A 25318-nucleotide genomic window follows, 5' to 3' on the forward strand; every position below is an offset into this window, starting at 1 on the left:
TTGACATATAGATCACGCCGGAGAACTGGGTAGACGAGAGGGTACTGGCGGCGGCCATCGTGGGCTACAGGTTTTGTCGTACGTAGGATATTAGGAGACGTACTTAGTCGTTGGGATCTTTTGTCTTTGCATTTATTCACCCATAATATTGTCGTCGTCGTTGTCGTCATCGAAAGAGCTAGGCCTAGGGTAGATCCCAGGACGAATCGTGCTTGAGGGGCTTTAAGACTGGCGACTTTGTACCCTCAAACTTTCCTGGATATATGACATCGCTCAAGCCGTCCTCTTCACCCTGTCTAGGGCTGGGAGCCGATGCGCCGTCAATTCCACCTCGGCTGCCACTGGACTGTTCGGGTTGTCTTGTCCAAGCCAGCAAGCCAGACTCGTCCACCAAGCAGCTTTTCTTGTATATAATGCGATCGTTGTTTGTTGCCGCGATACAGTTCGGCGGTTGAATACTGTACTGTGTGCTTGCTTCTCATATTGCCCTACTGTCTTTCTTGATCTTGGTCTTGCCGGATTCACCCTCCCAGATCTGATCCGCCTCCCTCCATCATGAAGACCGCGACTTTGCGACCTCTATATTGGCATCGGTGAGTCTGTTCTTGTTCGACAAGTCTGTCTCATGGACATCCATAGACGCGGGATCGTGACGCGACTAGGCAGGCCATGGCAATGAGATGAGTGATGCTGCTCTCTCAACGTCCTCCCCCGTTGAAATTTTTTCCACCCCTTTTCTTTCCTCCTCCAACCTCCACTTATCATCTCCTTCTTTATCTTTGGGGTCATAGATAGCTTTTCACTGCCCAATCTAAAGTCAGGCCATGGGCTTAACAAGCTTTATAGGTTCTCGAACCTTGCGCGTAGATCTAATATTTTAGCTAGAATTATCTTTAGGAGTGGGCAGATTAATACAAATTACCAATTTTGTTCACAATTTGATAGAGCTTAAAATAGTGATCAAAATGATCTACTTTTTTGGGGGGGAAGAAGGTAAAACTTGGGTAAGCGAAAGAAGAGGAGGAAGGAGGACCATGGATTGAAGGTGGAAAGGGAGAAGTATTGGTGAAAGTTATCTCCAGTATTATTCGGCAGCCCCTAGACGACGGCTGTTGTGGTTCGTTATCACTTAGTATAATGGACGGTATGACTGCTTCAAGAGTCGATAGATGGCATTCGGATGCGATTCGAAAAAACAGATAGATGTGCTATTTGTATTTGTTTGTGTGCAATGCAGTGTGCAGCGAGCCCGCAAATGCAGATGCAGACGGAGAGGCCGCCTTATCCGTATACCAGTTTTATGCTGGAGAAAGCTCTCATATCTTAACCTGTATCCAGATTAAAAACCAATGAAGTATGCTTGGGGACGTCAGTGGTAATGACGGCTTCAATGGTTTGAGGCAGAATAAATGTACCATAGTTCTTACAATCTTACAAAGTCCATGAAGGAAATGGTGGGTGGGTTGTAGTAGCGACGGACTATGCTATGCCAAATGTCATCTCAAACATGTGAGAGAGCAGATTCATTAGCAACAAGAAGTTCTAGTGGTTATATCACCAGGCCGGATGTGGTCTTAGGAGCTCCATCATACTTCCCCGCCAAAGACCGCGCGGGTCACTCTCCATTCCAAGTTCGTCTCATGTATGACGCGTGCGGAGCTGCATACACTGTTGTCGTCCCTCTCCATCGCCCGCCTCCGGCCGTCTTCCGCGATACGGCACATCTCCACAAGCAAGAGCGCCATCGTCCGGATCTTCATCTTCGCTGCTACTGCTGCTGCCGCCATCCATACCGTTGCCACCGCCAATATCAGCTACATTCTACGAGGCGGGACGTTGAAGGTTGGGCTTGATTCGCAAGCCGGGATATTTTTCGGGGCCGAGATTCGTGTCTATGGGCGAGTCGTCGGCGAAGATATGCTCGATCTCGCGGACCAGCGCTTGCAGCTTCACAAACGGCAGCCGGACCACCTTGCCGAGGCGTGCGACGCGGGTGCGGTCGTTGCGGTGCGCAAAGTCTGCGAGAGCAAAGATGAGGTCGAGGTCTTCTGTCGATGTATTGTGGCACATCTGACCGTCTTTTTGAATGAACTGGGGGAGGGAAATTGTTAGCTCGATTATACATGCTCGATCTGAGCACAGCACAGGTGGCAAGTGATATGGAAAAGCGTGACACAACTGATCCTTTGGGAAGACAAGAGAAACTGGGACAGAGACAAAAGCAATAGACCGCCCCGGTTTACTCACCCTGTCGAGCACAACGCGTCCTCGGAGCGTTGGACCACCGCCCTCGTCATCATCCTCGGCTACCACACACTCCACAGCAGCGATTCGGACGTCACCTCCGCGGACAACACGGTCCGGCGCCTTATGGCACATCTTGAGCACGACAACGCGGACCAAGGCCGGATAGAGATTTGTGAGGTAGATCTCCGCCTCCTCAAGCACCGAGTCCCAGGACTGCGACATGGCCACGAGGAAAATAATGGACGGGCAGGGCGCCGGGGTCGGCCAGAAAGAGCCGTCGGGGGACTTGACAGATTCTTCTGGTAGCTTGATTCTCCTACTGCCCATGTAATTCAGGGCTGCGAGAAAAGCGTCGAGCTCTCCAGCCTCTGTGGCTTGCTGGGAGGCGATGGTAGTAGCCGCGGTATGGGTAGCGGTGCACGCGACATTGAGGGCATCTTGGATCCAGAGATAAAGCAGGTGGCTTGCGCGCGCGTGGGGACCGCCTTCGACCATTATAGTCAGGAGCTCCGTGTACGTGTTGTAGTCGAATCTGTTTTGAAAGAAATCAGCCAAGGGACTGCCAGCTAACAGTGAAGCAAGCGCACGTGCGTAGCGACCAAAGACGGCTGGGAATATGGGGTTCAAGCAGGGTAGAATGAGGCAGAGTTTCCCGAGAATTTGGAGGCTCAAAAGGAGGGAGGCAGGGGGAAGGGAAGGAGTGGGCTTGGGGGGCCAAAAGAACAGTCTGGCCATGAGAATTCTTTTTTCTCACTTTAATCTCAGTTCATCCAACTCGGTAAACAATGCATCCTCGTCGAAAGAAGAGCGACGTATCTTGAAGGACAGCGACTCAGCGTCGTAAGCAACAGGCACCCGGCAACGGAGCTGCTCGGGGAGGGCCACCAGCAGCAGTCTGTGATCAATCTGCGAGGATTGAGTGAGTTTGGATTTGGATCTGGATTCGGATTCGGACTCGGCTTCTTTTTCGATGTGATTTTGATTGTGATTGTGACTCGTGTCGCGATATTCACCAACTGCTTTGGCGCAACTGCCAGCTCGGGCCTCAATTTCACCTCTCGTCGACTCAGTATAAACAGCCTCCTTGAGCGCCCCGGGAAAAGGCTGGAGGAACGCCATCATGAGACTCGATGCGGGCTTAAGACAGAACAGGCGCCACGCTGATCTAGCTGTTGACAAAGCTATCGATGCGAGTGGTGTGTCCGGGAGAGATTGCAGCCGGGTCCAGATTGTGAATGTAGGAGTGTGATGGAGGGGGTATGTTTGCACAAATTAGGACTTTTTGTCACAGCTGTGGCCGGTGTTCAGGTTCAACCTTGTGTGACATGGCCCGTGCCAAGGCTTTCAGCCAAACTCAGCCTGACCCCAGTGCAGGATCCACAAAGCCCCCAAGTAACCAATCATATGTTCCGTCATGTCCGAAAAGGGCAAGAGAAATAATTCACATCGGATCGCATACACATCTGGGTGATGTGGAGTCGTTATGATAACGGCTTGACTTGGCAATTGAGTTCATTCATTCACCAATGCAGCATAGAGTTTCACCGCAGAAGCTCTGGGTCTTCCACTTTCGTTCGATGCAACACCTAATCGAAGATATTCCCAGCCACATTTGTCATGCAAGTTTAATATACCTGAGTAGTACCTAAGTACTCACTAGTCATTTGTCGAATATGATGTGCCAAGCTGCCAAAGGAAGGTACCCTACAGTACCGAGGTATAGTAACCCTTACCTAGCCGATACTGTACCTATACCTGTACCTGTGCCTGTACCCATACCTATATATACCTAGCACTTTGTCGCGCCTTCCTTCCTTTTGTCCCACAACGCGACACCACCCTTCATCTTCACCTTCACCTCTTGCCCCTCACCTATCACCTCTTACATCTCACATCTTACAGTTCGCATCTCTCATCAGAGAGAGAGACAGTCTTTACATTGTTGCTGCACTGTGATTTTATTCAAGAAAGAAGTGAAGAAGGCAAAGACAAAGACACTGGGTACAGGTAGAAGGTACAGTAGCCCTTTCAGGCTGCCAGCCAGCGGATGGATGTTGGTTGAGCTGAAGCTAATTTATCAAGCAACAATCGTCTTTCCTTCCTGCCTCCCTCCCTCCTTGCCGATGTGATCACAATGCCATCCCGACCACAATATCAACTGCGACTGTGAAAAACAGCGACAAACTGCCAGCACTGCCATGATGGAGTTGACCGGCAGAGATAACCTTAAGGCCTGGGTGTCTGGGCCCCTGCCACCAGGCCTCCCCACTTGTCTTGAGCCCTTTCTGCACTGCCAGGTCACTGACGAGTGCATCCGCCTCCTTGTCCCGCCAGCTGTCTTTGGCAGTGATGAGGAAGAGGAGGAGAGTGAAAAGGAGGACAAGGAGAAGACGAAAGAGGAGGTGGCAGTGGTGGAGCATGGTCATGGTGGCCGCCGCGATGTCCTTCATGGCGGTGATGACTCTTTGCAGTGGCAGCTCAAGCTCCAGCATCTCAGGTATGCTGATCAACTTTCCTTTCTTTCTCTCACTGTTCTTTGTCTACTCTCATTTCTTCTGTTTTGCTTTGGTCCGTTTTCCCTCCTGGAAATACGCTGGCTGACCGAGCACTTGCTTTTGCCGTTTGTCACAGATACGAGTACGATCGAACCAACCACGTCCTGTCCGTCCTGGTGGCTAGCGGACCTCATGAATACGCCACTGCTCTCCTGGGCAACGCAGTCTAGCAGACTCTGCTTGACCGGGCAGACGGCGTCACACAGGCCACAGTCTCCCTCAAGGCGCAACTCGCCGCTTCCCAGAATGACGACGAGGACGACGACAGGAACCAGCGAAACGGCCCCACCGATAATTACGATAACAATGAGCTATCATCATCATCACCGCCGCCGCATCAGCAGCGCCACGCATCATTGCTCTCAGATCTCGACAAGACACACTTCCTCCTAGACACCCTTTCCTCTATCGAACGGCTCGGAAACCATCCCATCTCCGTCTGCGCCGGCGGCTATACCTCTAAGTCTCCCGACGAAAGCTTCGGCACGCCCCACGACCCGAGCGTCGTCATTCTCATATCCATGTGCCGGAGCTTCAACAATGCCGTCCAGGAGGCTGCCAAGGACTATCTCTATGCATCTGCGGGGGCAGTGGCCCGCGTCATCGTGCTGGACTTCCAGTACAAGGGCCGGGACACCGTCTGCTCCGATCACCCTGCTCGCCTCGCGGGAGTCGCGCTCCGGAAAGCGAATGGCAGAGCGCAACCCTATCTGGAGTTTGATGCGGTATGTCCGGACCCGACCGAGAAGAAAATGATGGCACAACCCATCCATCCATTAATCGATCCTCATCCGACGTCTTTTCGCCCGAGTTCACTTTGAGCCTTTCTTCTTCTTCTATTTCTTCTTGTTCTGTACTGACTGCTTGTTTCTCAACGCAGCTCCTGGACCACGAGGTGTCCCCCGACGCAAGCCCCCAGATGGCAATCCCCCTCGACGCTTTCGTCTCCAAGGCACACCGTCCCGCCGTCGCCACACTGGGAGAGTCAATCGCCATCCCGAGGCCCGCGCTGGCCGCCATTGCCGGCAAGGTCAAGGCCTACTACTCGGAGCCCCGCCGCGGTGGTGATGCGTGCAGGAAGCAGTTGCGGCGGGAGTACGCCTCGCAGCCCCCTCTGACGGACTTTACGTGGGAGAGAGAGAAGGAGGAGGTGGAGGTGCACAAGCACAAGCACAAGCGGAGATTGGACTGAAACCAGCCCGTGGCAGGGTCAGGGTCAAGGTCAGGTTCTGGGTGGGTATCAGGCCTATTTGTCGAAGTACGAAGCTTGGGAGGCCAGAAGAATGCGCACGTCGATGTCGGTGTCGATGTCGATGCTTGTTCCCTTTTGAGGTAGGCTATCGATTATTGCCTGAAGTAGGCTGGACTATAGCCAGCTCTACCCTGTTTGGTTCCATTTTGTTCTATATTGTATATACCGTACTACTGCTACACGCCAGGCACAGCCCCACACACTTGCCTTTCAAGGTGTCTTGGTCTTGGGGCTTGCTTGCTTGGCAATCAACATGAAACGACGTCGCATTCTACTGCCACCTGCCGGGTGTAGGGGCTTCTGTTCACTTCTTCTGATACCCATTGGCGAATGGCATGATCTGGCCGAGACGAGAGAGGGATGGCCAGGAAAACTGGCTACTGTTGGTGCTGGCTCTGGTGCCGTGCCGCGCCGCGCCGTGAAATTTGTTTGGCTCGCTTGGCTAGCTGGCCTTTGCTCGAGAGCTGGAGCGAGCCGCCATGTCCATCCAGCAGCAAGATCAATCCTTGCCACGTAGCATATATACCACTTCAGATGACTAGTCAGCTGGAGAAGGTCTTCCTTTTGCTAGATAGCTCATTCCATAGATGTCTATAAATCTGGTCGTTTGTATGAAGCTTAAAATGTCCAAAAGACACCCTTATCGTGTGCTAGTCGTTCCCTGACCCAACCGACATCCTATCTTTCGAATCTGATCCGTCGTGAAAGCTGCTCACATCATGTCTCCAGCCGAAAGGGTTCAGGTACATAGCCGCAAGTATCCCACCAGACCCAGCTGCCTTTTCCTCCTGAGGTGGGAGAAAGAGGAGGCAGTGTCCATGCGGGCGGACAACGGACAGCTCAGGCGATCTCGCCGACCGTGATCGGGACGAATCGAAGACTACTGATCATCGTATTGATCGTCTCGAGCAACATTGTCCAGGTTTGTCTCCCTTCTTAGCAAAGTTGTTGACCAGGCTCTCACAGAGACAAAGATGATCTCTAACATGGTCGGCATCGGGAAGTTGGCTTACACCACCAGAGGTAACAGTTCACGAGGGGTAGAGATGCTTATACTATGCATATACTCAATATGTCAACTATAAATATAGTGGCTTATAGTGGCTAAGTCCCCTATGAGTTTACCATATATTTGGCATATGTTTAGCATATGCTAAGTATATGCTCGAGCTATAATAGAATTAGCCACTATAAGCCCACTGTATTTATAGTGTGTATTGTGAGCAAATGCTCAGCATAAGCAGTCTTACCCCCCGCCATTAAAATCTTGCTCCAGGGGGGTGTCCCACTTAGCTACCCCCCGCGAGCTGCAGCCCATAAATGTAGATGAAGACCACAACTTCCACGCCGCCCGCACTCGCGTCGCCCTTTCCTCGCCACCCTCCTCGGCCTCGCAGCCATGACATCCTCCGCATGGATGTTCTTACTGGCTTACTGGGCATTTTCAGCCCCAGTCTCCCGATTTCATGATCACTTCAAACCCGGGGGTAACAGGTGGCCAGGGGTAGAAGTGACTTGGCAAGGGGTAGCTAAGTGGGGCCTACCCCTGAAGCGATAATTAGTTGGCTCGGGGTAGACTCCCTTGTTTGAGTATATACTGAGTATATGCTTAGGATTATAGTGAGTCATAGTGTTTTACTTATTATAATTATAGTAAGTATTTTAGTATATACTAAGTATATGCTTGTTCGCTCTGTAGCATCTTCGACAGAGTATTTAGCAATTTCATCCGATCCATATGCGCAGCCAGGTCGAAAAGTTCCCCCACACAGGGGTACGAGTCACCTCTGGGACAAATTCAACGACAGCGGCAGCATCACCGTCATTGTCTTGATCGGCGCTTTGTTCTACAGGTTTGTGTCGTATGGCCGCAGAACTCTTGTTCTCGTCGGATCCGAGCACTACATCCACCTCTCCGTCCACATGGACGATGGCGCTTGAGCGCTTCTTACCGCTGATATAGGGCGCAGGGTCAGCTGGACACTTGGTCCACCAGTCTGTATAGGATTGTTCGGCGAGGGCTTTGTCGATGGCGTCTCCAAGAGTCTGATACGGGATGTCTACAGCAGAGCTTGAAAGCTCGTGGTGAAAGTCGGACAGGTGGAGCCGAAGCTGTCGGCCGGCAAGAGCCTCGGCCCGGACATCGATACCGTCAATGGCGTGATGGACCCCCCATTCGGTGTCGTTGACGATAAGCCGGAAAGGTGCAGAGTGACGGCATGCACGCGATGGGGCTCGAGGAGACGTTGCTGCAGGTTGCGGTACTCGATGTCAATGAGCAAGACAGCACGGACCTGTCCAGGGTTGGATGTAATATATTCTACAGACAGAAGCGCGTTAGCTCGTTGTTGGAGGATCATGCAGGTGAACACTGGCGGGCAAATCGCAGCCTGGCAGTTGACGGAGGAGGGAAGCCGTCTGTGAGCTAGTCTGCCTGTTTGTTGTCTTACTTACTCTGAGCTGTCTTCAAGTCCAGCGGATTCGAGAAGCCAATCTCGATGATGACAGGAGGCAGAAAATTAAACCCATCCACCGACTAAGTGATGAGTTGATCCGGCGTCTTTGATGGGGTTTTTCCACCTAGCAAGGGCAGCGAGATGTGCTCCTTGCAGACGAGCTTGTCAGGGCGCAGGGTGGGAGAAGCAAGCGGGTCGAATTCGAGGCGTCTTCGCACATGTGATAGGATTACGGCCACCACCTCGAGGCCGGCTCTGGCATGGGTTACTGTTTGGGACATGCGGAGCGTGAAGCGAGACGACTCGGGATCATAGTGGTGAGGCGGAGCAAGTTCGAGGATGGTGGTGGAGCCGTGAATGCGGCTATAAAGATGCAGGATCTCGCCTATAATTACGACAAGAAAATACATCTTTGGTCAGCAAGTCTATGTCTGTGGTGTGGTGCGCGGTGTGCCGGAGGGCGTCAAGGCGGCAGCAAGGGGGGCTTACCTCCAAAACCCCAATTCCGAAGATCTTGCAGTGTCAAAGCTTGGAGATGGCCATAGTCCTGTTCACTCAATAATGAACTGACGGTCTCCCGCTCTACTGCAATAGAGGAAGCAACAGAGCAGAAATCGCAGTCGTTGTTGTTGTTGTTGTTGTTGCCTAACGATGCGTCGTTTCCGCCGCCGCCGTTGATGTTGCTGGCATCCCCCACCATCCTGATCTCCTTCAACCCACCGCCGCCGTCGTCGCCGTCATCGTCATCAGCCGCGCCAGCACCAACAGCAGCATCACGGCAACCCTGACCACATGAGCGGGCACAGGCAAGCAGAACGAGAGTAAGCGCATATCGCAGGTTGGGTGAGACTTGATCAACGGAGATAATGGGCGTGAAGCTAGTAGAGGCGGTCCCGGCTGAAGTAGGCTCGTGGCCAATTTCAGAGCCCAAGCTAAGGACATCGGGTTGAGTTTTCTCAGGAGCAAGCAGCAATGCTGCTGCCGTGAGAGGTTTTGGAGCCTTGTCCGCTGCTGCCTCTTGTGGCCCGGCCTCTGCCCTTGCCTCTACCTGGGACGGGGCCGGAATCATATCCTGTGTCTGTGTCTGTGTCAATGAGATTGCCATGGTCACTTTGTCATGATGTGATCGAGAGGCTGCTATGCCGTGATGCTCGAGTGTCGAGTCACAAGTCGTGAGTCGCTGGGGATTATACCTTCTTGTGCAGTGCCAGATTTTCGTGATTTCTCTTTTTTGTGGTCTTTGTTGTGAAATGTTTTGTTGTGTCAGTGATGAGACGAGAGGAGAGGAGAGGAGAGGAAACGAGACAAAATGTGAACAGAGAGGTGCCACGTGCAAGGCACCTGCACATAGGCAGAGTGTACGAGTACGGAGGCCTATAGGCACGACTGTGCTTTGTCAATTCTTTTATGAATCGGCTCACTTTCCGTCTTCCCTGGAGCTAACACTACTTAGCGACAGTACTTCAAAAATCAGTATCTCAAAAGTATCTCCATTTTTAGCCACTATAACTATAGGACATTCACTACTATAGTTATAAGATATCTATTATAATACCTACAGTATCTATAGCACCTGCAGCACCTACAGTATCTACCTACCTATAGTACTTAGGGTATCTATAGTTATAAAGCTTATAAAGCTTCTACTATTGTAAAGACCGAAATCAGTATCCAAATTTTGAGAAAGTTTGGCAACTTACAGCATAGACCAACCTTGTGGCGTAGGTAAGTATGGGGCATATGAACTTGTCCCTTATATAATACTCCTTAATATATGAATATGAATTTTGGTGCCTCAGGCAGAGATGGTAGCTGGTGCGGTCATTGCGCTGATGGCGTCGTTTTCTGACAATCCATGTTGAAAGCCCAGACCAAAAGGCTCGTCCGCGAAGCTATACCACCCACATATAACTATTTGTACCCTCCGCGCCCAGAAGGGCTGAAGATTCACGATGTCAACTCCAAGCCTCAGGCTGGCAAGGTTCTTTGTGCCCCCGCGGCGATCGTTAAGGCCATTGCCATGGTGCCGGGCAATGTCGTTTTACTTTGCGCAATGTGGCCGTCATGGCGACTTTCACTTAACTACTTGGCATAAAGCATATGCGACTATGTTTAGTATAGACTTTCATGCCTCGGTGAAGACTCATACGAATGTCGTTTACTCTTAATGAACCACTTAGGTAAAGGCTATAGCAATATCTCACTCCTTTCAACACTGCTGTCTGAATAACCATTCCTCAAACTGTAAATGATCTAAACTCTGCGGTATCATTTTCTTTGACGTCTTCCACCTTGTAGAGTACACTTGGAAGCTCCGATGATCCGCCGGCTTAGACGCGAATGCTTTCATTCTCTGCGTTTCAGGGCTGTCCTCACCTTCACAGATGACTCGTGCTCTGTACGCTCTTCCTGCAAAGGCACTTGCCCGGGCCTGGTCGCCATGAGCTATGCTAATTTGCAAAGCATCATAGTAGAGGCGGGCTTCAAGCGCCGCAGCATGGCCGTTGAATTCTTCCTTCAGAATTTGAAGCAGCGCGTAGCAATTTCCCAAGCTCTTCCTAGGATTGTTCATCATGCAGCCCGGGTCGCCGATAGCATTGTCGAGATGTTGCATTTCTGCCCGACGAGCATCGCTGGCTTGGAGATCGATGGTAGATAGACAGCAAGCGCTACAAGTGCAATCAAATCCGAAGGACTTTTTCAGATATGCCTGCCGAACAGCAGAAGCACCACCTTTATCATATGAAATCGTTATCTCTTCACCGCGTTTAATCGGTTGAATGGCATGAATGGTCTCGTGTTGGACTTCGCTATTCCAGCTGTTGTGAGAGTTTGGCAGACAGCTATGATTGATGAGGCAGGCTGTAGGATAGATGCCTCCCGTGGGCGAGCCGGGCCCACATGGCAGGGCATTTGTTTTAACAATTCCGCCAAACACATACTTGCCAGGAAAGTTGTTATGGAGAGATAAAAACTGCCGCTGCTCTGGTTTGGACAGGATCCTAAGCCTCGCCGCAATAACCTTTTCCAACTCTTCAGGTAATGAGGACTCAACCTTGAGGAGAGGTTTCTCGCAGACAATCCGAGTGCCCTCGGGGATATCAACAGAGGCGACCAGCCCTCTGCCCTTTCCCGGGATGTCTTTTATCTCAAAAATGGGGACTTTAGTTGTACCACTGGTATCAGCGTTGGTTTGTAGATGCGCGGTGCTGCGGATCTCGGACTTGTCTGTCTATAGGTCAAGAAGTGTTAGCCATAGGGAAGAATGAGGAAAGAATTCGAGGGGAAGCAGGAAGGCAGATCGTACCTTTTCATATGATCTGATAGATTGATGTACATCTTGCCAGTCGTAATAACCATGCTGCTCAACACTCTCGTCCCAATATTGTATGCGGTGGCCGAATTGTTCTTTCGCGATCCGGGTAACATTGCTGATATAGGCAGATACTCCCGTTGTCTCAGCGGTGCGGCCCGATATCTTAGAGCTGAATCGGAGAAACTTGTGGCCCTCAACAGGCAGCATCGGGTGCTCTCCTGCTTTGAAGATAATATAGCTCGATGTAGCCTCAACCTTCCCGTCGTCTTTGTACTCTTTCTTGATAATACTCATAAAGCGGTCCCAATCACCAGAGTCCTTTGTATTTTCGGATAGCCTAGGCACCATATCAAAGCCGGCGTCAATTCCCATAGTTGCACCGGGGACTTAGGTCTAGCTATGCTGTTGAGGGACTTTTGTTATACGCAAGTCTCCGTCGCCTGTGGAATAGATCTCGGTTGCGGGGTTCAAAGCCTCTTCGGTTCGATTTCGGGCCAGGAAGCCTTATCAATCAGACATCCAATGATTCGTCGAATTATGAGACAAAATTGTACCATGCCACGTGGTTCCATCCAGCAAGCATTTGTCCACCTACCTTATTGCCTGTCCTCTAATTGCTGATTGATGACGACTGGATATCTTCTCCACGACATCGATGAAGATAAGTTAACGGAAGGGGTTTGGCGTCTAGAAGTTTTCGAGGCGTCATATCATGATTTCCTGTAGCAATATAGGTAAAAACACATCTTCGACTCTCGCGGTTGTGATGGAGATGGGCGTCGAAGCGTTTGTGGTCGTTGTAGGGAGATTAGTACCGACCTCGTTGGATTGTATCCCCCTTGTTTTGGTCCATGAAATGTCTTCTGACGCATTTTAGTATAGAAAACTTCCAGTTCTTTGTGGAAAGTTTTCAGTGTAAACATCTTTATGGTTATGTGTGGCTATGACAAGGATTATGCTCCGTTTCTTGGTCGCTTCGTTGGGGATAAGTAGGTCGTATAAGTATAATATTATTTGAGGGTAGCCCATTCCTGACGGTCATCAGTGCGTTGGGTTTGAGAAAGATTAGATTCAAATCCGTTTTCAATAAGATCTCTTTGCTGGCGGTGTCGGCAACTGTGATGAGACATTTGTGGGGAGGGATAATACCATCGAAATTTGTAAGTGTGGTGTAGTCGACAAGGCTGGGCCTAATGCTAACAAATAAGGATGAGCGTTGGGTCGATAAGCCGTTGTAGGTGGATAAGGTTGTTTTCGAGTGAATTAAGAAAGGGTCTTTGTGTTATCATCATTTTCTTTGTGGAGAGTGTATTTTGCGATCATGTTTGTGTAACTATGTGTATAGGCCTCTCTCGGATGGAGAGTATAATGTACTTTGGTCGTTAGTATGGGAGGGACGTTGTTTCTAAAGCCGGAAAGCTGACCAAGATGTCAGCAATGATTGTTATGACGCATTGTATATTTATGGCCGTATTGAGGAAGCTGGATAGGATTTCTAACACCTTGGCTTTTCATTGTATTGAGTGTTAGCTTTGAAATTGAGGCCTCTGTTAAGTATATAACTTTAATACTTGAGCAACTATGTATCTGATCCACTGTTGGCATAAAAGTGATCTAGAACTTTGTACCGTCTTATGGGTCCATCCATTAAGCCATAAATTATTAAAACCGACTTCTTTATCGAGACTGGTTGGACACTGATTTCGGTCTTTACAATATTAAATTAAAGATTAAGGTTAAGATTAAAGCTACATTAAAGCTAGGGTTATATCCTATAGCAGCTACTATATACTCTAATACTTTACTAAGTTAATAGAAAGGTAAATAGCTTTAAAAGCTATTGCTAAACTATGGGTTATGTCAAGTATAGGTTATTCTAAATAAGTCGTTAAGAGAATGCCCTACCTTCTAGACACTTAGCGTTTTAGACAGGATGTAGTAGCAATTCTTATAGTAAAGTTCTATTTTCTACGCTGTGTTTGGGAGCAAAGCTTCTGAAATGCTGGATGAAAGAATACACAAGTGCGGATGATGTTTTGGATGACCTTGATAACTTTAGAGAACACGATACTAACAAACGCCAGACGACTTAATGCTCCCTCCTCAACTAATCAACCTAGAATTTCTCCACTATAACATCTGGAGTCAGTAATTACCTTATAAGGACAGTGAAAGAGTAGGGAAGGGCTCGCAAAGAGAAGTCGCGGGAGCAGTCATCCATATTAGGACAGTGTCTTTGTCTCCATGACTCCAAATATGGCTGAAAGAGGTGAAAAACGGATTCCGAAAGTTGCTTACTGAAGTTCTTCCGCACCGTCCACATGCGCGCTCTCTTCCCGTATATAAACATCGGGATGCTAAACAGCAGGAAGATGAGCTGGATGACGCCGATCCAGATAAACACAGTCTTGGCCCCGTCGCTCGTGATCCAGCCCGTCACGAACAGGCTGAAGACCAGGCCGTGGAAGATGTTCTTGCTGAAGTTGAGCGTGACGAGCGCCTCGCCCGCGTACTGGCGGTAGCTGTCGACGCAGAACGTGATGGAGGTCGTGCTGCCGAGCGAGCACCCGAACGAGACGATGCCGAAGAAGACGGTCGGCACGATCCACGCGTCGCGCTCCTCCGCGCTCCAGCCGAAGCCCATCAGCCCGATGACCGTCGTGATGGTGATGGGCACCGCCATGACGAGGCGGAACTCGGGCTCGTACAGCCCGCCGTTGCGCCGCGCCATCGCTTTGACGATGACGTCGGAGACTTTGCCGGCCACGGCGGTCCCGAGGACGCCGCCGATGAAGGGGCTGATGTAGACGAGACCGGTCTGCAGAGCATCGAAGTTGTAGCTCTCGCTGTCTCTGTAGATGACGGCCACACTTTCAGATATGACAATCAACCAGCCAATGGAGCAAGAGTAGACAGCTGCAGACCAGAGGACAGATGGGTAGCTGTACAGGATAAATGGCCGCGTGGCAGCCTTCAGCCAGCTGTCCTTGTTGATACGGCCATGAAAGGGTTTGAGATGTTGCACGAAAGACCGCGCGGGCATGTCTCGCAAGTTGTGGGTATAAGCGTTTCTCGCCGTGCCTCTGATAGACTGCCTCTCACTGTCGGTATCGTGATGATCTTCAGCCTGGTAGTGTGGTTTGGACGCCGCCGGATAGCTGGAGCTGGATTTGCGGTCATCCATTGTCTGCTGAGGAAGATGTCGGGCGGAGAAGTTGACTGAGGATTGCCGTGGCGTCACTGAGCCAGATCCATGGTCGATAGCCGCACCGGCTTCAGCGAGACCATCGAGGCCGGTGTGTTTCTCAGATACGCCGTCATGAGCTAGGGGGCTCTCCAAATCTCCTGTCGCTCCAAACGGTAGTTCAGACTGCCGAGCGCTATGTGTCTGCGATACAGGACCTGAAGCATGAGGTGTTATTTCGTCGGTGTCCGAAGCCGATGCAAAGCCGACGTGATGCTGTTCACCGGCAAGGCCAGCCGGTTCTGGCGCCTTCTCGGCTCCCTGATCACCTGCAAAGCCTACGTGAGTAGTTCTTTGCCGATCATGTGTCGGCGAAGCTGGTGGCAAGCCGCCTGTCTCAGGAGCAGGGGGTGGCACCGGCGCTCGCGGGACAACATTCTTGGAGGACAGTCTGCGGAAGAAACTTGGTCTGCTGCCGCCGTGATGCTTTCGCGACCTCGGAATTGGCGATCTGTCCCAGAATGACTCAGGCACGAAGAAGAATAGTAGAGTTCCGGAAAATACAGTCACAAACAGGACAATCCTGACATATTAATATTAGAGATGATAGGGGAATATGAACAGCAATGGTTGCTTACCAGAATGTCCAGCGCCAACCTAGGCTCTGTACGACAGCAGCACTGACAAGTGGGACCAGATTCTTTCCGCCGAGTAGGAGCAGCGTGTAGATGCCGATACGATAAGCTCGCTCATGCAGGAAGAAGATCTCTGCAATCGTAGCAGAAGGCAAGCATTCGACTGGGCTGACGGAGATGCCCTGGAAGATTCTGGCTAGGATGAGAGACGGGAAATTTGGGGACAAAGCACACCATGCTGATGTGATCATCAACAAGACGGCACTGACGAGATAGACTGGTCTCTTGCCGTAGAGAATGGCTGTTGGGGAGGCGACGACTGAGCCGATGCCAAGTCCCATCATGTATAGACCCGTCGTCAGAGAGACTCTCTCGACTTCAACATCGTAGTCCTCTGCAACATTGGTGAAGCCGGCAGCAAGTATGGGCGTCAAGCCGCCTCCAATCATGCAATACAGGCCAAGGGAAAGCAGTGCAGAGTCTCGCCGCCAGGTTGGCCAGTTCAAGGGATCATTGGCAGAGTCCTCGGGTTGAGGATCCAGAATGATCTTGCCGTCAGATGTTTTCTTTCTGACAGGCTCGACTGGTTGCGGCGGCTCAGGCAAGAAGCCCGTGGGAATAGATGAGTGAGAGGTCCTGGCAGGGGCATTGCGCAAGCCAAGGGGCTCATTGTGATCACTCGCCAACAGTAGAACGGAACCTGATCTGTGTTAGCAAGTGCATAGAAGAGAGGGAGAGGAAATGGGCGAACCCGGGACAGCAATTGTCGCCCTGTCGTTCAAGACGCCGAAACTCCATTTTGCAGGACCGTCGCTCTTCTTCTCGTTTGGCGGAGACTCAGAGTCTGAAGAAACGTTCTTCTGTCGGCCAGCGAATGGTGACCAGCCCTTCCGGGATGGTTCTGGAGACTTATCCGCCATGATTAGGAGAAATTGGATATGTTATCAATCTGCAGCACTGGTATATTCCTGCGCGAAACGCGACCCGGAGGTGCACTTTCTCAGCACGTACCGCAGCTGGCTAGTCAATCAATGGTCAATACCAGACCATTGAGACCAAATCCGAAAAGCCCAAACTGACTCTATCAATAGAGAAAAGTATATGCCGTATGCAATACTCATGCAGACTGAGAATGAGATAGAAGCGTCGAATCTGTATGCAGGCTGTGTGAGATTGTGTTGAATATGCAACCTGTAAGCCCAGCGCCGTGCTAACCCGAATCCTCTATGAATGCCGACACCTTGATAAACAGACGCGCTCATTCCATGCCGAAGAAAAAAGGGAAAGGGATGATGGAGAGCAACTATGGACTGCTCAAATGGGAGGGAGAATAGTAAGACAATTAAGTAAGAATGATAGCCCGTAGTCTGCTCTCCAGCAAGTCAAGTCTAGGTAGGACTGAAAATCGGATTGGCGTTGTCTTGTTATGGTGGCGATGGCCTACAGTAGGTTAACTAATCACTCATTGGCGAGCAGAGCAGCGATGTCATACGAGCCCCAAGCAAGATTCCGTATCCAGCTCAGCGGCCCTCTGCCAGACGCTTCCCAGTTGGACGCTCTGCGCAGACAGGCCGGAGTATGGCAATAAAATGAAGAGAAATAGAAGAGTAGAGAAGAGTAGACCAAGTTCAAGGGGGGCAGGAAGCAGGAAGCAGGAAGGAAGCAGGATAGAAAGATAGATAACTGATAATCAATTCATACAGAACAGAATGATAACCGCCTGGACGCCCCACACTTCCAAGGTTAGTTAGGTGTTCGGAGTGGACTCCCTTGGACTCCCTTGGACCCCTTAAATCCATTCCGCCCAAGCCGCCGTCGCCGTCCGTATTGGCGATGAGACTACTGTAAGATATCTTCCCATCCATCCCTTGACTTGATATCACTTTACATGTATGGATGGACTATGCATTAGCCAAACTCCCTAAACTCCCTCGAGACCCTGCTTCTTGACTCGATACGCCTGCTAAGCTTACGGTAGTTGGTCAATGGGCCCAGGCATGTGACGAGGCTCCCATACCGCCTACCGCCTACCTGCAGATCAGCTGCATCTCTGGGGTCAGACGACAGCCTCCACCAGGTCAGATCTCTTAGCTTGGAGAGCCCCGAAAGGCCGGTGAAGGGTGCAAGCAAATGACGGTGCACATCTCTTGATGATAAGTCTTTTTGTGACAGTTCATTATCCTGACTACTTCTCACGGATAGTCTTGAGATAAACAAACACACCTGAGTGAGGCGTTGTCTATCACTAATGTTGTCGCCATGACTTCGCTGAATGCCCTGCAATAGCTAACGTTAGCTATCGTTGTGGCAGTTGGAGGCACTGCCCGGGGGCCGATGTACAATGACGACACAGACGCAAGTCGCCGTTTCCAGCGCTCGGCGCCCCACAATGAACCACCGCTACAGCCGCTGAATACTATGGTACAGAGGGCAATTGTTGGAAGCTCGGCTCAACTACCGGTTACAAAGATCCTGCATTTTCAACGACAACACCGCGACAACATCGGCAGGATTGTCAGAAGCTTGCTGGACCCACGAAGATGCATCCAGCCATGCACGCCAGACCGCTTGTCACTGGGCGCATTGTGTCGAGGACCATTGGCACATGCAAGTCGACATCGACAGTGTCCTCTCGCGCCACATTCTCCTCCTCTGCAAAGCTCAAGGCCAGAAACCAGATCTACGCATCGTAAGCCCCATTCCACCTCCTACATCCGTTCAAAGGCCGCTTGAACGTGTCGCTGACCCTTCTCAATGTCCTAGAGTTCGAAACCCAGATCAGTTCAACACCTACCTCCTCCTCTCCTCCTCCGCGCGCACGCCGCTGCTCACGCTCTGGACCACCAACTGGTGTCCGACCTGCAAGGTCGTGGGCCCGCTTCTCCAGTCCCTCGTCGAGTCCGGCGTGGGTGAGGCGGAGGGCGGCGTCGGCTACTGCACGGTCGAGTTCGACGCGCCGGACGTCATGGCCGGCGCGCTGGGGCTGACGTACATGATCAACAGCGTGCCGACGCTGCTGAGCTTCGACGCCGGCGAGGCCCAGGTCGCCACCAAGCTCGCCGACGGCAACAAGCTCAAGGACAGGCGCTTCCTCGAGGAGTGGATCCGCACGGAGGCGCGGCGGCACGGCGGTCGTGGAGGCGGAGGGCCTGGCGGCGGAGCTGCCTTTGGAGGGCTGTTCAGTGGCTGGAAGCGATAGGGTGTTTGGGATGCAAATCATATGTCAAGCACATGGGGAGCGATCATGGTGGAACGGGGCGTGCTAGGATCGTGTGATTCATTTCGCATGACAATAGCTCTTAAACCGCCTGTCTCCCCAACCCGACCTGAACCCCTACCCTTGACGTTAGAAAACATGAATGCGTCTGGCCGCTCAATTGGTCCCTAGCGATCGCCGTCAGGAAGGTCAACACTGCAGACCAGAAGACTCCTGTGGCACATACAGCGCTCAATCTCGCGAGCAGCGAAGATTGGCCTCTGCCTTCGCTTGGCCTGTTTGGGACCGAGTCTTCTAGGGGGTATAGAAGACCTCAGGGAGCGGCTTCCACCAGGACGGGCCGTCCGACTCGCTGCTCGTGGCGCCCGGCACAACCGACTCTTGCCAGCCGTCGGTCATCTTCCACCACTCGCGGACCCTGGGGTTCTCCTTCATGCGCTCCATATCTCCACTGTAATCATATCCGACGTACTTGAAGGTGGCGAAGAGGATGCCCGACTCCTCGTCGTGGAATATACTGTCTGTTTCTCGCAACGGATATTAGCATACATCTGAGCTTGAGCGAGGACAAGGTGGAAGATGCCCCAAGCATTGCTGAGATGATAGCAGGTGTCTTGTGCCACAGGTGACGTGATGTGAGTAAGTCCGATGTAGGACATGGAAGCTGATTAATAAGAAACACACAAAAAAAGACATAACATGACATGACATACAATCCACAATGTTGCAACTCTTGATCTGCTTCAGCACCTCGGGCCAGACGGCGGCGTGGACCTCCTTGTACTTGTCGACGAACTCGGGCTTGAGCTTGACGATCTGCGCGAACCGCTTGCCCGGGTTGCGCTGCTTGACGGTCGTGGGCGACAGGGGCTCGGCGTTGGGCGGGCTGGCGCTCAGCGGAGCTGTCGGCTTGGACCACATTGTCCGGTCGGGTGTGTGGTGCGAGGCTGCTGCTTTGCTGAGAGGCTTTTGTGATGCGCTTACTTTACGATATGGCGATATCGTCCGTCTGTCTCGTCAATGGCGGCTTCGGCGTAATCTATGCGTCCTCTCCTACCAAGAGAAAAAGGTCTCGTGGTCGGTTTTGCCGTGCCTTTTCTTTGCTTTGCCAGATGGAAGCTGTTGGTGGGTGGGTGTCGGGGGGGAGGGGCAGCGCTGCGGGGAGCTCGGGGTAGCTTGGGACCGGATTTATAAGTAGGCTCCTGCTCTAGCTGGGGTAGTCTAGCAAAGTGGGAATGGAGACAAGCAAAGTTGTTTCCTCAGGAAAAGCCGTGCCGCAGATTGAACTATGATTCACCAGTGGGAGGTGATAAGAAGGGAAGCGAAAGCAGAGGAAAAAGAAAAGAAGGAACTCTTATCGTCACATCAGGGCTGTCGTGGCGGGCGGGCAAGCAGAAACATAAAAGGTACATGTACAGGCATAGCAAGGCCCCCCGAAAGACGGGCGGACGGCGTATCGAACGGAGATCGATCGAGGCGGGCGGGACAGGGCTGCTTGCTACTTACGACTTGAGACACACTTGCTGCATGGTGCTGACTTATTTCCCACTGGCATAGGTACTTTCCAACGTACAATGCCGTCCCAAGTTCAGCGTCTGCTTGTGGTAATATGGAGATTTATCAACCCCGAAACGGCTAGTAACAGTTTCCGACATTACAGAACTGTGTATCTATTCACAGTCGATGTTGATAAGCCAGAGCTGGAGGTACACCTCCAGGCCCCGAGCCATTGACTTAAAATAGCTTCGGCAACTACAATTCCATTCAGGCTAAGCTGAAGCTCTCCGATGTTTCGCTAATTAGATCCTGCTCGAAACTCCCTGGCATGGCTCGGGCTATCAAATTTCCGTAGAAGCTAGTGCTATCTACTGTTCCCACCATTCAAATCAAGTCCCCTCGACATTGATTATTATGGCCCGTCGTCTGCATGTCGCTTGCCTTGGAGGCCAAGAAATATACCTTGCTCGCTGTCCGTCTGTCTATCTCTGTGCATCTGCCGCTTTTTATTCTTCTTGCCGCATTTTGGCTAGGTGGTTACGGCGAAGAGGAGCGAGGAGCAGAGGCGGGGGTAGATCACGTGGCCACGCGCAGAATTCGTGGCACCATCAGTCGGTACACAAAACACGCAAATTCATTCCCCCCGGCAGATTTTGACCGAAAAGGCAATTTTTACCAATCTACAGCTCGCGAGTAACATGAAAATCGGAGAAAGTTGACTTTGTACAACACAATCTAGCATAGATGTCGGATTTTAGTAGAGCGACGCTAGAGAAATGGGAAGACCTGGCTGAAACCTGCCACAGATTAAGCTTTCCCATAGCCATTAGGTGTACATCATAGCAAGGTATTAGTCATTTTAGTAATCCGTGTGTCGCTGTCGGGGATTCTATTTTTGATTTGTCTATCTGACTGTCACCTGGCCTATTTGTTCCTTGTGATTAACAGTGATCTAGATATATATATATTGGTCTCTGCAAGAACGACCTTATAATAACATAAGACTCTAACCCTACTCTCTATTTGATTTGTCTATATCTTTCCTAGTTTCTTCTTTCGTTATCTGGTGAGATTATCTAAGCACTCAATATCTGATTACAATGATCATGAATATATCCTGGTATATATGATGGACTATGTAGACAGGAGTCTCGGGCACATTGTCCTTTGCTTCTTTCCCTTTACCTCTTTCTCCTTCACATGCTATCTTGCTGAGCCCGGACGCAAACAGCAGCAATGCCGGCCCATGCGTCGTCGCAGCCCAGTAGTGCGCCTCATTGAGCCATGCCACCAGGTCTTTAAGACCACAGTTGCTGTCAGCATCGACCCTGCCGCAAGCAACTCGCGCTGCCGTGTACTGTCGGGTACTGCCACTGCCACCTCCCCCACAGCGACCGGGCCGCCGCCTCGTGGAGTGTGAGCGATGAGAGGCAGTCGTCTTCTCCTGCTTCTTTTGCTTTCGTTCCTGTTTCTCCACATCCTTCTCCTCTTCCTTATCGAGGAAAAGCGCAGCAGCAAGTGAGGTCGCAACCTTTGTCGTCATGGCGCTGGGCGAACGCGACGAAGGCGAAGGAACAGAGTTGGGTCCGTCCACTCCAATAACAGCCTCTCCCCGCCGGGCGTCCAGGTCGGCAACGGTCGCGTCGGTAAGCCTGTAGGACCACACCTCGAACGTCCGGGCTGCGAGGAGCACGGCCAGGATGACAAGGTCGGCCACAGACCCACCAGCGAAGCGCCGCAAGGAGACACGGTGGTCCAAAGCGCGCATTGCGCCAGGCGGCTGACGATGTGGACGTGGACGTGGACGTGGTTGGTGCTCGCTGTTGAGAGGGAGCGTCTCCTTCTGAGCTATCTTCGAGCATGCGAGCACCCTCGCGTTGTCTGCGCTTGTCATCGTCGTCAGCTTTAGCGGCTGGTGGCATGACGAAGCCATGGCCGCGCAGCAGATGCTGGAGGATGTTCATTTCGATCTGGCAGCTGTCGGTATCAGCATGTTGAGCCTACGATTCTCTGCGCCAAACTCCTCCACCACAGCGTCCGATATGTACACACGGCCCAGTGCATGGGCAAGACGATCTGGGCGTGGCTTTTGAAAGTCTGTGTCTGTCGTGCCTGTCGCCTCCGTGGTAGCATCCCGTCCCGCCCGGGCCATGCCCCCCTTCCAGCTGGCCGCCGACGTGGCAACTGCTCTGTAGACTACCAGCATTCCGCTTTGCCAGCATGACGAAGAACTCCTCGGCTTTCTAAGCTCGAGGTCTGCTATCGTAGCGAATCCGGTTGGTGATGGCCGACTTGTCGCCCATACTGACGAACGCGGCAAGGGCGTCGTTATTCTGGCCTTGTAGATAGGGTGATTGCAAGCCTGCTGCTGTGGGCGCTGGCAAGCCCGTCGAGTAGCTGTAGTACAAGGATGAAAGGAGGGAGGGCGCGAAAGAAGTGAGTGTGCCCAGGCGACGTTTATGGGCGGCGACGGCAGCCCAAAGATCATGCAGAAACGAGGGGTCGGTTTCTAGGGGCTCGAGCTCATGATCGAGTCTGGTGGTAATTAAGTAGGCGGTGTCTGGCACTCTTTACTTCTCATTTTGCTATTGTCCATCAAGTCCAGAGCTGGCGGTGGTAGTGTTGATGTTGATGTTGATGCAGTAGTGGGTTTGTTGGCTTACTTGGAGGTAGTGGGCTTGTGTCAGGCCTGAGGCTGAGGCTGAGGCTGCGGCTAAGCCTGACAAAGACTGGAAGCTCTCGATGTAGCTACGCAGTAGCGAGCTTAGGCAGTAGACTAACCTATTGTAGGTAAGCTGCAGCCCTACAGCCCCTCCATGCACTGTACTTGTGGAGACTTCGATGTCTGTCCCCTGCAGATGTCTCCCGGTCTCTGTATCCAGGCACATAGGTACACATGGCGGGGAATCTAGGTACTTAGGTACCATATCTAGCTGAGTTAAACACCAAAGAAAAAAAGACACGATGAAGTTCGTTCTCCAGCAGCACCTTCGTTGTCCTCCGTTGTCCTTCGTTTCCTCGTACTCTCTCCCTCTCTCTCTCACACAAACATTCATTCTCTATGTACGTCTGTGTCCCCCTGTCTCTTTGTGTGTTTGCATGTGTATGTGGACAAGAAAGAAGGAGGGAAGAGAAAGAAGAAAATACAGACAGTTCGGGGACACGCCTCGCCGCCACTGCAATTAGTGAAAGAGCGACAATCACAGCACAGCAGCAGCAATGGCCAGCCAAAGGAAGACCTTAAACGATATCACCAACTCCTATAGCTTGCCATCCGAGTCGCGCCAGCAGAAGCAGAAGCAGCAGCAGAAGCAGCAGACCACCACCACCAAGGGCGGCAATGTCGCCTCTTCTACACAGAAGTCAGCCACAGCAGTCAGCAAATCTCGGGCACCTGCAGCGGCAGCACCAGGTATGTTCTATGTTCTTTGTTTGTTGTTCTCTACGTTACTTGCCGTCAATCTTCTGTCGGGCGAGGAGACCCAAGGCATACGCTCCACTGGCCGGCCCAACCACTCAAGAAAGAATGAGGCAGATATATGTTCATGTTCGGGGAAGGAGACAGAATGTACTAACCAAGAAACTGTCTGAATCAAAAGGCCCCCAACCTGTTGTGCCTCCTAGACAACCGTCTCGAGACTGCCCTTTGAACACTGCCGAAAAGCCTGTGGGTGTCATCATCAACCACCTCAAGAACGATGACAGCATCATCAAGAATGTAGATAAGGGACAAGAGGAAAGCGACGGTCAAAACGAGAAAGTGCCGTCAGTCCCCTGCACCTCCTCCTCCAGCAACGGGACCGAGCACATATCCCCAACCCATCCCATCCGCAAGCTCGAGGTTGATGGCATCCCAGAATCCGATCCCACCGAAATCTCCCAGCTCTGGGCGTCTGTTTCCCACTTCGTCCGAAACCAGCGCCGTAACACCATGGTGGTCAGATCATCTTACGCCTCAACAACCGAGGACGAGCGACCTCGCCTCGTTATCAATCCACACTCAAGAGCGCCAGTCCCTACCACGATCACGATTCATACCTCCCTCGATGCGACAGCCGGCGCCACACCGCCGCCCTTCCAGCACCACCACATCCACGATCGCGATGTTGTCGGCTTCGCAACCGCCGCCAGTCGAGCCCATCTGCCGGGACTTGCGACTCTTCCCGAGCTCACCGATTCCGCTCAGTATCACCTCTTCCGCAACGCCCCAGAGCCCGCTGACCAAAAACCCGATGCCGAAGGCGGCTTGCTGGCGGCTCAGCGCATCCTCCACGCCAAGCCTAACGACCAAGACGAGGTCGACAGCCTCTGGCATCGCGCGCCAGCATATTTTCTCTGCCACAACGACGGCAGCAAGACCCTCACGGATACGACGGCGGAAGCAGCGGCAGCCCACATCTCGTTCTGGCTCCTTGTCGCAAACTCCAGCCTGTCGGCAAGCGCGGAATTTGATATCGTCAACAGGACCGGCACCTACTACCAGCGCTCTGTGGCGCCCTACCTCTCGGTGCAGTACTGTGACCGCGCCCGCTGCTTCCACAGGGACCCGAAGCGTTGCAACGCTCTGCATGCCCTGTCGGACATCGCCAACACCAGCCTCTACAACCGGTATCTGCTCCGCGAGGAGGCGGCATACCGGGACGCGGCCTTCCGCATCGAGACGGGCGACATCGCGCACTACGCGGCGGTGATGAACTAGGAGTTCTTCACGCTGTGGGCGCTTCGGCCGATCGAGCCCGGCCATTTCGTCGTCAACAAACGCATAATCACCAAAGCTCTATCCCAGTTATTGAAGAGCCGGGCGTCAAGAGAGCGTGCTGTTGCTGGCTTAGCCCAGCGGGCCGGGCCGGGCAGGGTCGAAAGCGATGTCACGCCAGCAAGCCGCATTCGAAGTGGAGAGGATAGCGACAACACCGAGTCCTACAGTGCTGATGCTGCTAGCCAGCTGTTGGCTCGGGG

General features: G+C 52.0%; 6 protein-coding genes across 6 annotated transcripts; 3 read left to right on the top strand and 3 right to left on the bottom strand.

Annotated features, from left to right (window-relative positions):
- Positions 1 to 1821: 1821 nt before the first annotated feature.
- Positions 1822 to 2742, bottom strand: UCRPA7_2670 (hypothetical protein; the record flags this gene model as incomplete). The annotated part of the gene is made up of 2 exons (XM_007915225.1): positions 1822 to 2091; positions 2248 to 2742. 2 exons carry the CDS (start codon positions 2740 to 2742, stop codon positions 1822 to 1824), a joined length of 765 nt encoding a protein of 254 aa, XP_007913416.1.
- Positions 2743 to 4448: 1706 nt separating this feature from the next.
- Positions 4449 to 5994, top strand: UCRPA7_2671 (hypothetical protein; the record flags this gene model as incomplete). The annotated part of the gene is made up of 4 exons (XM_007915221.1): positions 4449 to 4744; positions 4879 to 4918; positions 4976 to 5527; positions 5683 to 5994. The coding sequence occupies 4 exons, from the start codon at positions 4449 to 4451 to the stop codon at positions 5992 to 5994; spliced, it is 1200 nt and encodes a 399-aa protein (XP_007913412.1).
- Positions 5995 to 13978: 7984 nt separating this feature from the next.
- UCRPA7_2672 (putative mfs1 family protein) lies at positions 13979 to 16094 on the bottom strand (the record flags this gene model as incomplete). The annotated part of the gene is made up of 2 exons (XM_007915224.1): positions 13979 to 15593; positions 15649 to 16094. 2 exons carry the CDS (start codon positions 16092 to 16094, stop codon positions 13979 to 13981), a joined length of 2061 nt encoding a protein of 686 aa, XP_007913415.1.
- A 2103-nt stretch (positions 16095 to 18197) lies between these two features.
- On the top strand, positions 18198 to 18844 carry UCRPA7_2673 (hypothetical protein; the record flags this gene model as incomplete). Its single annotated transcript, XM_007915204.1, has 2 exons — positions 18198 to 18334; positions 18409 to 18844. 2 exons carry the CDS (start codon positions 18198 to 18200, stop codon positions 18842 to 18844), a joined length of 573 nt encoding a protein of 190 aa, XP_007913395.1.
- Positions 18845 to 19156: 312 nt separating this feature from the next.
- UCRPA7_2674 (putative duf718 domain-containing protein) lies at positions 19157 to 19783 on the bottom strand (the record flags this gene model as incomplete). Its single annotated transcript, XM_007915235.1, has 2 exons — positions 19157 to 19383; positions 19576 to 19783. The coding sequence occupies 2 exons, from the start codon at positions 19781 to 19783 to the stop codon at positions 19157 to 19159; spliced, it is 435 nt and encodes a 144-aa protein (XP_007913426.1).
- A 3795-nt stretch (positions 19784 to 23578) lies between these two features.
- UCRPA7_2675 (hypothetical protein) lies at positions 23579 to 25058 on the top strand (the record flags this gene model as incomplete). The annotated part of the gene is made up of 2 exons (XM_007915238.1): positions 23579 to 23771; positions 23998 to 25058. The coding sequence occupies 2 exons, from the start codon at positions 23579 to 23581 to the stop codon at positions 25056 to 25058; spliced, it is 1254 nt and encodes a 417-aa protein (XP_007913429.1).
- Between the last annotated feature and the right edge of the window lie 260 nt (positions 25059 to 25318).

The sequence above is a fragment of the Phaeoacremonium minimum genome (assembly GCF_000392275.1).
Source record: "Phaeoacremonium minimum UCRPA7 unplaced genomic scaffold PA7_03_scaffold_183, whole genome shotgun sequence".
Classification (NCBI taxonomy): Eukaryota; Fungi; Ascomycota; class Sordariomycetes; order Togniniales; family Togniniaceae; genus Phaeoacremonium; species Phaeoacremonium minimum.